Source organism: Lissotriton helveticus, chromosome 2_1 (genome assembly GCF_964261635.1).
Source record: "Lissotriton helveticus chromosome 2_1, aLisHel1.1, whole genome shotgun sequence".
NCBI classification, from domain to species: Eukaryota; Metazoa; Chordata; class Amphibia; order Caudata; family Salamandridae; genus Lissotriton; species Lissotriton helveticus.
This window is the reverse complement of record NC_136059.1, coordinates 783,453,471-783,467,357: the sequence shown is the minus strand read 5'-3', so window position 1 is coordinate 783,467,357 and position 13,887 is coordinate 783,453,471. Positions and strand designations below refer to the sequence as shown.

The 13,887-nt window shown below is 46.8% G+C and overlaps 1 protein-coding gene across 1 annotated transcript in view; it reads left to right on the top strand.

Moving 5' to 3' along the window:
* Positions 1-2,951: 2,951 nt before the first annotated feature.
* The window catches only part of NREP (neuronal regeneration related protein), a 100,278-nt gene continuing 89,342 nt past the window's right edge, over positions 2,952-13,887 (top strand). Inside the window, exons 1-2 of the mRNA XM_078675497.1 lie at positions 2,952-3,131; positions 4,345-4,410. Of these exons, the coding sequence (XP_078531623.1) occupies positions 4,375-4,410 (36 nt within the window). The 5' untranslated portion in view covers positions 2,952-3,131; positions 4,345-4,374. The remainder of the gene's footprint in view (positions 3,132-4,344; positions 4,411-13,887) is intronic.

Here is a 13,887-nt window from a genome sequence, read left to right as displayed (position 1 = left end):
CCCAGTTTATAGACATACTCATGTATTACCCCCCACTGCTCAGACAGACGCTCAAGCATGTAAAAGGTTGAGTTCCAACGTGTTGCCACCTCCTGGATTAGACCTTTGACTGGCAGTTTACGTTCAAGTTGAATGCTCCTCAGCTGCTTCCGGGCCTTAAAAGAATGGCTGAAATGTGTGCAGATTCTTCGGCAGATGGTCAGTAATTTGATGACTGCGTCTTCTTTTTTCAAGAATTCTTGCACCACGATGTTAATACTGTGCGCCAAACACGGCACTCTGAAATATTCACCATCAGTCAAGGCCCTAACTATATTACTGCCATTATCCGTGGAAACATAACCAACTATGCGATTTCTTGGATGCAGCCATTCATTGACCTTCCTGTTAAACTCCTCCAAAAGGTTGGCTGCAGTGTGAGATTTCTCCATGGCAAACATGCCTACTGTTGCATATTTGCGAGTAGCTTGAAAAACTGTGTCCGTGTCACCACCTGCTTGTTTTAACTGTTGTTTGACCCCTGCAAAAGAGACCGCGTGTGCAGTGATGCACATGTAATCAAGGGCTTGGCAACTGGTCCACATGTCTGTAGTCATGTGGATAGTGTGAAGAGCACTCTTCAGAATAGCTGCGCCAATCACCACCTGGAACAGCAACCCTGGCAAAATAGGACCGGCTAGGAATCTTCCATTTAGGGCAGACTGTTGCCACAAATTCAAGAAAACCCACCCCTTCTACGAAAGAGAAAGGGAGAAGGTCCAGCGCTAGCATTTTAGCCAGCTTTGCGTTATACAGACGTACCGTTGGGTGATTGCAATCAAATGGCGCATCCGACCAAAACAGGCTGCTAATGGTGGGCCGGACCGTTATACGTGATGATGATGGTGCAGACTTCACACCAGTTAGGCTCATTGATTTAGTTTTTTGCATTGGTGTCTGTCTCAGACTCTTAGTGTGCCTCATACATGTTGCAGGGGTAGAGGGTGTGGGCGCTACCACTGCAGTGCTGCTGCCAGGGGTACTGGGTGTACCAGAAAAATGTCGGTCAGTTCTTGACTTCCCCCTGCACAATCAGCCCCTCGTCGTCAGCATCAGATGCAATGTGAATGGATACATTTGGATCAGTTCTACATTGATTTTCCTGGATATTCCTTAGGTGCGCCTCCCACCGGATAGTTTGGTGTTTTTGGAGATGACCTCTGTGGCCTCCGGTACCATAGTTGGTACCAAGCTTACCCCGACTAACTGATACTTTACAAATCGAACAAACGACCATGTTTTCCGCCCTTTGGCTAACAGTAAAGAAGTCCCAAACTGGGGACTTGAAATGTCTGCTGGTGGTGGAGGTGCTACTTTGACTTTCAATGCCAGATGAAGTGGAGGATGGGTGTGGCTGAATTTGTTTCTGTTGTTCACTTACAGAACCACTACTTGAGGTAATGGAGGTCGAGCTGGATGGAGGTCCCTGCCGGCCCTTCTGACGAGAAAATATGGAGGCCAATGGTCGTGTTGGTGTTGTAGTTAACTGCGTTGGTGGTGGTACCAGTGCCACGCCGCCCACATCCCGCTCAGCAGCCATTTGGGATAGGGTGAAAATGTCTGTCTGCTGCATGCCCGCTGGGACTGAAGTGACGTCTGTGATGACTGAGTCGTCGTCAGACTGTTCATCAGCAGCAGAAAACACCACTTCTTTTCGTCGTCATCACACATAAGTCGAAGCCTTGCGGGAACCTTCCTTTTAGGCTTAGCTACCTTTGTCGGCACATGGCGTGCCTCACTCTAAGACTGAATTTGTGGGTTCCAATCAGGATCAAGGTCATCAGAAGGAAGGGGGCTTGAAGAAGAACTTGTAGTAGTAGTAGCCCTCCTTGAGTGGCTTCCTCGGATGATACCTCCACTTGAATATCAATTTCCTGATGTGCCCCTACTTCTGGAGGAACAAGCGTTGTAGGCAGTTGTGCCGCTCCATGAACCTCTAGTTGCACCTCTCCATGCGCCTCTCCATGCGCCTCTCCATGCGCCTCTCCATGTGCTATAATTGAATTGGTATGGACTATGACATTTAAGAAATTCATAGATAAAGAGTTTAAACCTTTCCCGAGTCTGTGGTTAATTTATGAATGCTAATGTTTATTTACTGCCTGTTATGCTAACTCCCTTGATCCCTTAGGACTTTAGGTACCGGTGACTAGGATTGGTAAGTCAATGGCATTGGTCCCAAATGGTTATTTGAAATCTGATTAGCCTAGGTTTACCTGTTCAAAGCTTGTATGTTTTTATGGGCCCAGGTGAGTATGGTAAAATGAGCAGGTGAGCCCACGCTCTATCAGTGCACCGATTTCGGGATGGTTTAGCTCATATCACGATGAAAACAAGCCCTGAATGCTAAACCACACCTTGATGTAAGGAAATACGGTATTGCAGCCGTGATATATGCCTAAAACATAATCTACACTTTCAGAGACTAGTGGCAAAGTAAGAGACAAAGACGGTGCAATGGAGAAAAAAAAACAGCACACAAGTAAACGTGAGCAGCATTTTCTTTCCATGGACATGCTCAAAAAAGGAAAAAGGCAGGCGCGCCTGCTCCGCTTTCCTTAGACGACCTTTACTGTCGGTAGGTTATTACAGCGCCCCCTTCCGGTGCTGTCTCGTAGCTGGCGGGCACCACCTTAGCCATGGGCTGCCTCAGAACCGGCTTTTTTTCCGCACTTTGCAAGGACTTGAGTAACGCGCAGTCTACGATGCGAGTACAAGGGCGGGGTAGGACCAGATGGGGACGGAGCCTAGCACCATGCTAAATTAGGAAATGCCGGGTGCATCCGAGGACGCGCGCGCTGGGAAGGCGGGGCTGGGGCGGGAAGCAGCAGGCTCGGCGGGGCTCGTGATTGGCCGTGCTCCCAGACGTGCATACGGGGTGGGGGGCACCCTGAGCTGCTGCTGCCGAGTAAGCAGTCTGCCTCTGCAGCGGCCAGCAGGCAGAATTCTCTCTTTGTTTCTCCGTGTGCGGAGCAGGGTGCCTCCTCTGGAGGCAGTGTGCGCCGACCCCGGGGTCCCCTCCACCGCTGTCCGCCGAGAAGCGGCAGTGCGTCCCCGGCACCACGGGAAGGCCATGAGCGCTCCTCTCTGCCGTGAGTATGACCTGCCCCTGCATGTCCTTCTCTTCTTCCATGTGCACCATCCTGCGCCGGGGTCTCGCTGATTCCTGGAGCAGCACCCCCTCCCAACTCCTGTTCTGCTGGGATGCACCGGCACCTTAACATCCAGCCGGGATTTGCATTGCCCGAGCGCTGGGTCTGCACAGGACACAGCACCGCTCAGCGAGATTCTTTCTCTGTGCACCCACTGCTCTGTGCAGCTCTGAGCGGAGATCCCTCTGTCCTCAGAGGCGGGCAGAGTGTATTTGAGGACACCGGTAGCTGCCCTCTTGCATGCAGTGTGCGTGCAGATGCATAGAAAATATTTATTTTAAGTGCACTCTTAAATACTCAATTGGGGTGCTCACATGCATGTGTTTTCTACTCGTGGAAGGCATCTTTTTCCCTTGTGGAAAGCACAGGTATTGAGTGGCCATAATTTCCCTGTGTGTCATGGAATGAATGGCTCCCTTGTACAAATGATCAGAGCTTTCTTAACAAAATGCAGACAGTAATTGCACCCAGTGTACTCGAAATGCACACATTCTTTGATTTTGTTTTTGAGCTAAAGATTTTTTTTCGTCACGACAGAAGCATTCCGGATAGGTGTGGAGCAGCAATTCGGGAAAACGTCCATTTTGTTATATAAGTATTCTGCGGGTATTTTCTTAGAATGCCAGTTTACGAAATCCTGCGCCTCCGGTGCCCCCTCAGCCGTGATCTGAATGCATGCTCACTGTTTGCTCAACCTTGCAGATCTGTCTGGGGCAGAAGCTATGGTGGGGATTTCCTTTTGTGAGAAGCAGTCTTTTTGCAGTCGCATTATGTAATGCAGAGCTGATTTTGCAGTCCTTGTGGGAGGGGGGAGAGGGCTCTTTGTTCTGCCGGCTTCTCCCCCTGGTTCTGGACGTGCAGGCTGGAATTGGTTCTTGCAGTGATGGAGGCGTCTGGGCAGGGTGCTATTTTCGGTTCCTCCCCCTTCTGATGCGGCTGGTGAAGCCCTGGGCAGCGATGACTTCAGAGCTATTCTTAGCCCCAGCTTCGTTCAGACAGGTAGCCGGGATCCCGGTGCAGCACCTTGCAGGCTTCCTGCAGCCCTGCGCCTCCAGCCACCGGCATGCGCACCGTGTGACCGCTGGCTCTTTCCCTCGTGACGCCCCTTCAATCCTCACAACTACTTCAATAATTCTCCACGCTTCTCTTGCAGGGCCTCGTCCAACCTGCACCCCTGGCGAGTATGAAGTTCAACAAATGTTGTGAGCACATCAGCGTGGTGAGTAGCATTTAGTTTTTTCTATGGCGGTACTCCATACCAATTGAGAAATTTACTAACGTAAATCTGACATTACATATATAACAGAATTGTCTGGTTAATGTAAAAAAGTAAGCATGGCATGCAGTGACTACTTGGATATGTGTGAATTGCACCCTGCTTCTTGAGTAACGGGATTTATTGTTACACTATGCAGTGGTGCGGATAGGTCGAATCCATGACCATGACTACGTTTCGGGACCTAACTAGTGGTCGAACGGTCTGTGTAAATGATACAATGTAATAGCTGCAGTTTATACCCAGATTCCTGCATTGGTGTTCAACCCAGTGAGCTGCATGAGCGCTAGTGCTATAAGAGGGCATATATTTCTTCCACAGCTCCCTATCAGATTCCAGTTATTTCTTCTGGTGCACATGACCCTCACCAGGTAGGTAAAGGTAAGATTGTCTGGTATTGGGGTGAGCAGGGTTTAAAGGAACCCCATTGGTTCATTTGTTTATGGTAGCATAAAGTAATCTGTTATTTGGGTTGGGCAGTTGCCCACCTTAAGGAATAATGACACTAACTTGTCAGGGTGAACCCTAAAGTCAGTAAATTAACGTGTGGTCAACTCTGTGGTGGCTATGGCACAGAGCAGACAGGCTTAATTTGGGGCAGTGTTTAAAGTATTTTTGCTGTAAAAACAGTAATGAAGCCAAAACACCAAACAATACAAATTACAAACTGAATAAAAAAAAAAATAGAGGAAAATGTAATAAGCAAAATGACACCAAAACGACGAAAACCCAATCTGGGGAACTGGAGGTATGAATTCTTTAAGTTTTTAGTAAAAATAGCTCCAAAAAGAACTACATGGCAATTATAGTCATAGAAAGTGGTAGACCCAGACCTAGGTGTGATTTGAACTTGAAGCTGAGTGTAATGGAGCGCAGGGCGGGTATACCGAGCGGGTCCATCCCGGTCAAAGATTTTGCCTACTGACTTAAGTCTTTTTTTTGTATGGAGCACAAAATGCTTTAGCTTTATCTGAGGAAGGTGCTTCAAAATCAGACACATTTTCCGCAAGGACCATCTGACTGCTTTAAAGGTCCTCGAACTACCAAAAATGTCTACATCACAAATTTACAGTGTTTCAGGACCTGCTCCTCTCGGTCACTTCTAAGGCTCCCAGGACTTCAAGGACAGCACTAAGGGGGCCAGGACGCACTCCATCGGAGGCCACCAGCAAAGTCTAGTTCAGGTCAAGTTGGTACTGGTCTACTTGTCACTTTAGGTAAAACGCCTCTTGCAGCTTGCTGTGTCTCTGTGATGACACAGGACGTCACCCACTGGCACATGAAGTACACTTCTTTGTCCTGGGTATGATCTGAGGCAAGTCCAGTCCTTTGGGGCTCCTCTCACATTACAGCAAGCAGGATCTAGATCACTGATGATCTTCCACAGATCCAGGAATTATTTTGAAAGCAATTATATCTATAACAGAACTTATGTGTTCACCCAGAGGTGTGCCAAGGGAAGAGAATAGTCCCCTCCCCTGTGCACTCTCCAAGCCAGTTCTGGGGTAATTGTTCCTCCCACTGTGTCCAAAGCCAGTCTGGCAAAGATTTTCCCTTCTTCAGGTTTCTCCCTACACTAAATTATGAATTGACAGGTCACACATGTGTCCCTTTCAAGTTCATGAGGTTCCTGGCTCCACCCCAAATGTCCTTCCTTGGCAGATAGGGATCAAATACCCAACACCGGGTCCATCCTGTATCAAAGCTCGGCCATTGTTCTTCTCTGGGAGCAGTTTTCAATCCTCATCAAGACTGAGAAGTGGCAGACCAGTTGTTAGTAGTCTAATGCTTATTAGTCTACTAGAGATTCGGTCAGGTAAAGGATAACTTTTAAAAAGTTAATTTTCCTAAATATTCATAAAAATATGACTTCATCATTACATTGGATTTTTATTAAAACTAGTCCTTGAATAACTTTTGTAACCCTTTCCAATGAAAAGGTACAGATTAAAGTTTGTTATCTGTACTTCAGCCCTGCAAGTGAAAATAACTTGTGAGTCCTTGTGACTGGAGGAGCATGGCAATATAATTTTCCCACCGGTTCTACCTTTAAATATAAATCACCCTAACTTGTGGGCAACAAGGTGTAATAAGGGGTAACTTTTTGATAGGTGTGATAGAAGGTTGTTGGGCTGCTGCAGTCAGGCTTCACATGGTAGGCCTGAAACCATATTTTACAGGCTTGCTCTATGCATGGTACAATAGGTGTTGCAGTCCACATGTGGCATTTAGCTTCCACGACCTGGGCACATTTTCTTCACCATATACTAGGGACTTATAGGCAAGTTAGGTATGCCAATCAGCGATAATCCAGTTTAACCATGTTTACGGGGAAGCAAAGGCACTTTACAGTCGTTTTGAAGGAGTAACAGTGCACAGAGTTCCAAGTCAAGCAAAATGGAAAAAAGTTAAAAATCTGTGGTGAATATGCAGAAAAGGCGGATATCCTACACTGTACTTAAACAAATCTACACCTAGAAGCTTTTCTGAGGAAATGTTTACTCGATTTTAAATCCCATTTCAAATACACCTGTTCGTTTGTCTGCTTCAGGTTTCATAGAATTTGATATCTGTGTTTTTGATGCACATGATGAAGTTGTCACAACTGACCACAACATTTACTGTAAAGTAATGAGCACGCTTACAACAGCCATTACACGTATGTATTTGTAAATGAAATATGTTGTTCATGGATTGACACATTACAGAAAGATCACACAATGCAAACTACAAGTCCTGCAGCTTTTTTTTGTTTTGCTTTATGTTCATGGTTTTGAAGTTTCAGCAACTAAAGGATCTGGCGAAAAGAATTGTCACCTGCCCAGCCCTGAATTTATCTTTGGGTTAGACAGTAGGTACACGTCTAAGAGGCGTAGAATTCAATTAGACCCTACATTCAAAATGTTTAACTCAGCTTCTGATAATGAGCACAAGGGAGTAAAGTGCGGGCACATTTTACCGGCTTTGATCCAACATTCTATCCATAAATGTTAAAAGGGATTCAGCCAAGCCATGCAGGACACTACTACAAACAAAGGAAAAACAGTAACTCGACATGAAAAATCCGAATGTGTAGCCTGCAGCTGATGACACCAACGGAAAGGTTTGTTTCAGGATAGAACGGAAGGGAACAGCACAGCAAGTTTAAACCTAACACTCTCAGCCTCTCTGTCTGTCTGTGTGTATAGTTGTATGTGAACTCGGCTATCGCTGTGTTCAAGTTTGTTTAACATTTTTATTTTATCACTTGTGTGCCATGAACAGCATAACCGAATTGGAGGAAAGATTCAAAGGTAGGATGTAGAGGATCAAGGATACACATTCATCTATTTGATGCAGGTGTGCATCTGTAATAAGACCTTTCTATAAAGGAAGGCTCCCTGCTGCATATGAAATTAGTTATTTCAAGAAGGTCAGTGCCACCACCACGCTAAATGAGGTACCCCATTAATGTATGGAGGGTTTTTGTAAAGCACAGCACAGCATGTAACTTCTTTCTGAGAAAAGCATAAACCTGATGGGCGCCTAACTTGAATCTATCTGAGTCGCTTGTATTTATTCTGGGCTTCGCTCTGGCCTACAATACATACACACTAACCGCAGCAGATGCCAATGGTGGGAACCAGAGGCTCGGGGCTAAGGGGCAAGCCAGCCTCCACTCTACTATGAATCCACAAAAGAAGACTGCCCCTAGATTGTGTTCCTGAAGGTATCTACAGAGTTAGGGGGAGATGTGTTGCCAATGGTGACATCTCATAAAAAGTTATGAACTGGCCTCACACTCCGCCCGGGGTCATGCTTCATCATCGGCTGTCCTCGCCCTCCAAAAACTTGGTTTGATAGAGGGGGCGGGCATACACCTGGAGACAGGGATGCACTTCTAAATCTAAGTGATGGCCGCGGGGGAGTGAAAAAGTGTATTAAAAGCCATTATCCTTGCCCATATCCTAAGTTTATTCAGGGATCAAAGGTATGGTAGTTAAAAGAAGTGGTCGGTGATATGGGACATTTAATCTCCCTTCATCGTGTTATAAAGGGTCGATATGTTTCTGCTAAAGTGTTCCCGAAGGGTATGCAGCATTCTTCAAGACCAAAGGGGAGGTTATTACCTAGAGGTCCACTTTCCGGCATCTCGTGTCAGAAAAATGGACCTGCTACTATGTGTGAAGGGGCTGTGAATCACAGGTACCCCTCTTGGTGTAGTAACCTAAGGAGTGACTCCTATAATCTAGCCTACTAGCTCCATGTGAGGGCAGAGGTGGAAGGACCTACTGAGACTTTTGTCTATCTTCAGTGCTTCCAGCAGCTTTCCCTTAGGCGTTCTCTCGCTTTCCTCCCCGGAGACCGGAGGACGCAACTAAAAGTTAAAAAGAATAACATATGAGCAATGCAGTTCAGCATGTTTTCAACCAGGTTCTCCGTCTTGTTGCAGACGGATGCTGACGAGAGAACCACACCTTTATTTTTAATACTAATGGCATAAGAATAAAATCAAATCAATCTAGATTGACAATTCTTCTACTTTAAGTGGTACCTGGCTTCCCACTGAAGCTCTCCTTTAGAGTTCGGCTGTAAATTTCAATACTGCACTTTTTTCAGATTATTGCCAACTTTTACTGCGTTCAAATAGAGAAGTGCTGAAATGCCGCATGCAGAAGCAGTGAATCCTCAGCTGTCCGCTGAAGAACTGTTCCCTCCAGCACTGAATATTTAATGTGGCCATCACAAAAACTATGCCACTAACATTAGCCCCATAAATTGCCAGCCCTGGAAGGTAGCTTGAAAAAAAAGTGTTGAAAAGCTCCACTCAGACAGAGACAATCCTCCAGCATCCTTTTTTATGAGCCTGCAGGAAATATTCCTAATACTCCTGCATTTCATGCGGGAGGAACAAAGGCTTATCAGCTGCAGAGGGCTATGCATGTAAACCACCCAAGGTTCACAGAGCAGGACATTTTGACCTCCTGTTATTTTTATATGGAGCGTATACTCATCATATGGGTTCTCATAGAGTGTGACAACCTGCCAAACATCCGCACCAGACAGAAACAGTGCCGATTTACAAGCTGCTAACAGACCTGTATTGATTGACCAAAGGCACCTCGCCACATACTGTGGCATTAGCATACAATCTCAGTGTTGTGAAAGGGCGTTTCTGTGCCACTTATCCATTCCCATATGGGTTGGGCGTAATTGATTGCTCCCACGCTAGGCAGTGCCATATAAAACATGTAGAACATTTTCCAGACCAGGAGCATGTTGTGTCCCATCAACATGCAGATCACCCGTGCTGCTGACCTCCTCTTCACTTCACTCATAGGTGTACAAAGTGTATTGGCTGACTTTGTAATCCTCTGCAACAGCCCCATGCCGAATATCAGGATGAGATACTACCTACCTCGGATTTGCTCACTTGGTTAGTTTGACTTGCATCACACATTAGTCCACCCCTCGGCACACATTTTGTTGTCAAAAGATGTAGCCAAGAAACATAAGACACACGTCTACCATCCACTGATGCAGCTCAGTTGGCGCATGCTGATTATATACCGGATACAGGAGCTCACTACTGTGGGATTTATGCAAGCAAACAAAAACATGTGCTGTCACATACATAACTTAATGTGCTCCCTCTTCTTATGATCTATCAAACATCATGCATTAACACGTAGGTGTCTGCTGATGAGGAAAAGCCAATGAAAAAAATCATTACATGCATGCACTGGGGTGTCTGAAAGGCGACTGGCTGCCAACTACAGTCGTGGTTATTGACTTTCTTAGTCCCTCTGTCAGTCTGAAACAATGCAAGAGACCCAGTAGCAACAGTTCCCAAACTTTCGCACAAAAACCACTGACCGTGCATTTAGGCTTTTGAAATTCAGATTTTATGCTTATACATCTGTGGAGGGTCCCCTATCCACACACCTTAGAAGATCTGCAAAACTGTAGTCATTTTGCATTACCTGCCTCAGAACATTTTAGTTTCTTGGGGATGCCCTCTCGGGAAGGACCTCACCTGTCTCTGGAAGCCATTAATTTTGTTTTTGTTGTAAAGTCTCCAATTTCCCACCATTTATTGTACTGTGTTACAGTTCATGTAGATAGCAAGGTTGACACCATGAACTGCCCAAGCAATCGCCAAGGTCTATGATAACCTAATTGAAGAGGATATGGCATTCATCCTCTTATATTTTCCGTGGTGTGCAGGAATTCCAGAATTTGCACCATGTTTGTTTCATGGTGTGGAAAATCGAACTGCAGGCTGCATTTGCACAATATGCGGGGGGGCAGCTGTCTGCTTCTGTATTGGCTCGAAGACAGGTCTTGGATTTCATGTCTAGAGGGAGACTGAAACATTGGTTGCATGGGGAAATTAATCTCCTGTGCGTTCATTTATTGTTTCAGAAGGCACAGGAGACTGAGGTGGGTTTTGCACACAGTTTATTTGCTCAAGAAGGGTGTAGTTTTGTTTGAACTCATTTGGCGTTTTAACTGAAACACCTGCGCTATTACAGCCCTTGTGTGGAATTACTGCAGCTGTAATACTGCAGACTCTACACTTTATAGGTCGAGCCTAAAGTCACCACGCAAGCGCTGCTCTGGTGAAGATCTGCTGTAGTTCAGTATGTGAGGGAAGCCCCGCCCACTCCCCCACCCATATTTTTAATTGGCTTTTGTCTTTGTCCTTCGGAAAATCTGCCTTTGGATTCGTTTATAGGCTTGTTAGTCCCTCCTTATTACAGCCATGATGTAATTTGTATCCTCTCATGGCTACTGGCCCCTTTACTTGCTTGTTACCCAGTAGGTTAACTTTTTCTTTACTGAGCCTGGATAATGGCGGCTGCATGTTATTTAAGCACACACCAGGGTTTTACACACTGCGGGCAAGGTGTGTTGCAGGACAGCCTCGGCGGTGCGCCCTGGGACGGCAGAAGGGCCTGGCTCCTGTTCCTGCGTTAGACGGTCTCCGAGCATCGAGGAGGCGGGCAGCAGCGCTTCCCCGCAGCCTGAAGTAGCATGGAGGACTGGGCGGGTCACTCTGCAGGAGCAGGATCCCCAACTTTGCAGCAGAAGAGCCGGGCTCAAAGGAACACGCAGCTGCCGCTCTGGCAACGCTCTGCCCACTGCAGGAAGCAAGAGGCGTGTGCCGTTTCAACCCGAGTAGCCGCGAACATGGTGAGGGGCTCAAGCCCAGCGCGGGTCATAGAGAGCTGCCTGGGGGAACAGACGAGAGGCAAAGGGCGAGGGAAGGGTAATAGAGTGGAACAAGTCACACGAGGCTCCGATGGTTCTGCGACTCCCAGCCATTTCAGATACGCCCTTTAAGGAAGCACCGCACTTGGAAATGCATGGAGAACAGTCTCCTGGCGTGTCAGAGGGCGATGGATGATGCGAGCTGGGTTGATTTTGTGGTGTTGAAAACCCTCCCCGTAAACAAACCTTCCCCAGGAAATCTTAAGTCTGCAGCACAGCAGGTGGCCTCCCTTAGTGCAAAAAAACCTTAAATTTACCATGATGACCCAGACATAGGCATTTAAAAATAATATGTTTGCTTATTTTGGAGCCAATGCTGCTTCGGAAGCTGCTGACTCTCATCTGTTAAGGCCTAAAATAAGTCTGGCAGCCATATCCTGAAGCATTTGGAGTTTGGATTGCAGACCTTTTGAAATCCCACATACTTAGTTTGGGAAGGATGGCAGCTTGAACCACTGTTTTCCTACAGTAGGCAGAAGAAGCAGTAAATGTTCTCAATGTTTTAGGATCATAAACCAGGAAGCAGTGACCTTGGAGGTCGGAAGAGCTAGAGTTTAGATCCAACAATTGCCCCTAGATTTTTCATTGTGTGTGAGGATTTGGGTGTAGGCCCTACATTTTTAGGCCACCAGTTGTTAATTCGGCTGTTTATGACTTGGCCCACATTTAACATATTCATTTTCTCTTTATTAAACAGCACCCCACTCTGGAATGTTAACAAATATTCTTTGTGGATGTTTTTGCTTGGTGAAATCCATTGAACAATGCAAATTCAAATTCTGAATCAAAGATGATTTGCACTTCTAATTTAGTGATTGTATTTGTGGACCTAAGTGTCGCAAGAGTTTTCAAAACAACCCATAGATCGGGCTCTAAATATCCCCTTCCTAGGATTTAAATATTCTGAAATGGACACCTGTGCATGCATACATTTTCATAGGTGGCGATCTTGGAATGGTTTTAAAGCCTATTCAGGAGCCATGGGATACAGAAGGGGGCAAATCAGCAATGCCTTTGCTTCAAGCAATTGGAATGCAATAGATCTTGCATCGACAAGAGTTTAAGCTACTGGCATTGTCATTTACAATGCCAGCAGCTCAAAATGTAGTGATTTCCTAGTGCTTCCCAGATTCAGCTCACAAAGCCCTGCGCAGACACTGCTCTACTTGCAGATGGTATGATTTGCACAAGATCAGAAGGCACGCGCAGCTGGGAGGACAACCGCATTTACGTTAGTTACAGGCGGGTGAAGGTAGGCTGCCCTCAGGCCGCTTTTTAAGAGTTCCACCTAACTTCGGAGCCCCCTAATTTCAAGAATACGCTATGATCACTGAATGTGCATTACCGAGGGGATAATGCCCCACCGGGGAGAACTGAAGGACTACGGTGCAGCTGAAGTCCCTTAATGAGGAACTCTTTAGGGATCAGTTGGGTTATGAGCTGCTGCAGTAAACCCTAGTTATGGCGGTGTTTTACTACCCAGAAAACCCTTATCCCCCTCCAATGCCATAAGGGGGCAATCCATATACCGTCCCCTTGACCCCACTGGGACGTGTCATGATCTGGGGGTGTATAGAGCAGATTGCAGCTCTTAACGACATCGCTGCGGCGGCTATTCCGCCGCAGTGCTAAGGGGGCGGGGGGGCCGCGCGGCGGGCGCATGCTGGTGACGGAACGTCACCAGCCGTGGTTGAGCGGTGCTCATGACGGAGCGGTTCCGTCATGGCCCGCCCGCTCAATAGAACGCGCCGCGCAGGCGCGGCGGCCGGGCCATGACGGAACCGCTCCGTCATCAGCACAGCGCCACCGCGGCTGATGACGGAGCGGTTCCGTCATCAGCATGGATAGGGTTAAGTTGCTGTCTCCCTGACTCCCGTGCAGACATCGTCTCCTCCTGTCATTCTCTTCGACCTTGACTGACGTCACTTCGGATGGAGGGTCTTGCTCCTGCCCTATCCTCTCATAGCATTCGGGAAAGGTAGCACCAGTTGGGCGAAACAGCACTGATCCTCGCTCTCCGGACATATTATAAAAGTCCCCCTTGTGTCCAAGATTCTCTCCCAAGTAGTACCTTCTCCATGGGAGATTGTTGCTGTTATAAACGTGATCTCCTGACAAATAAACATTTAGCATTTACGGTGCCTACCAATACCACTTAGTAATGGC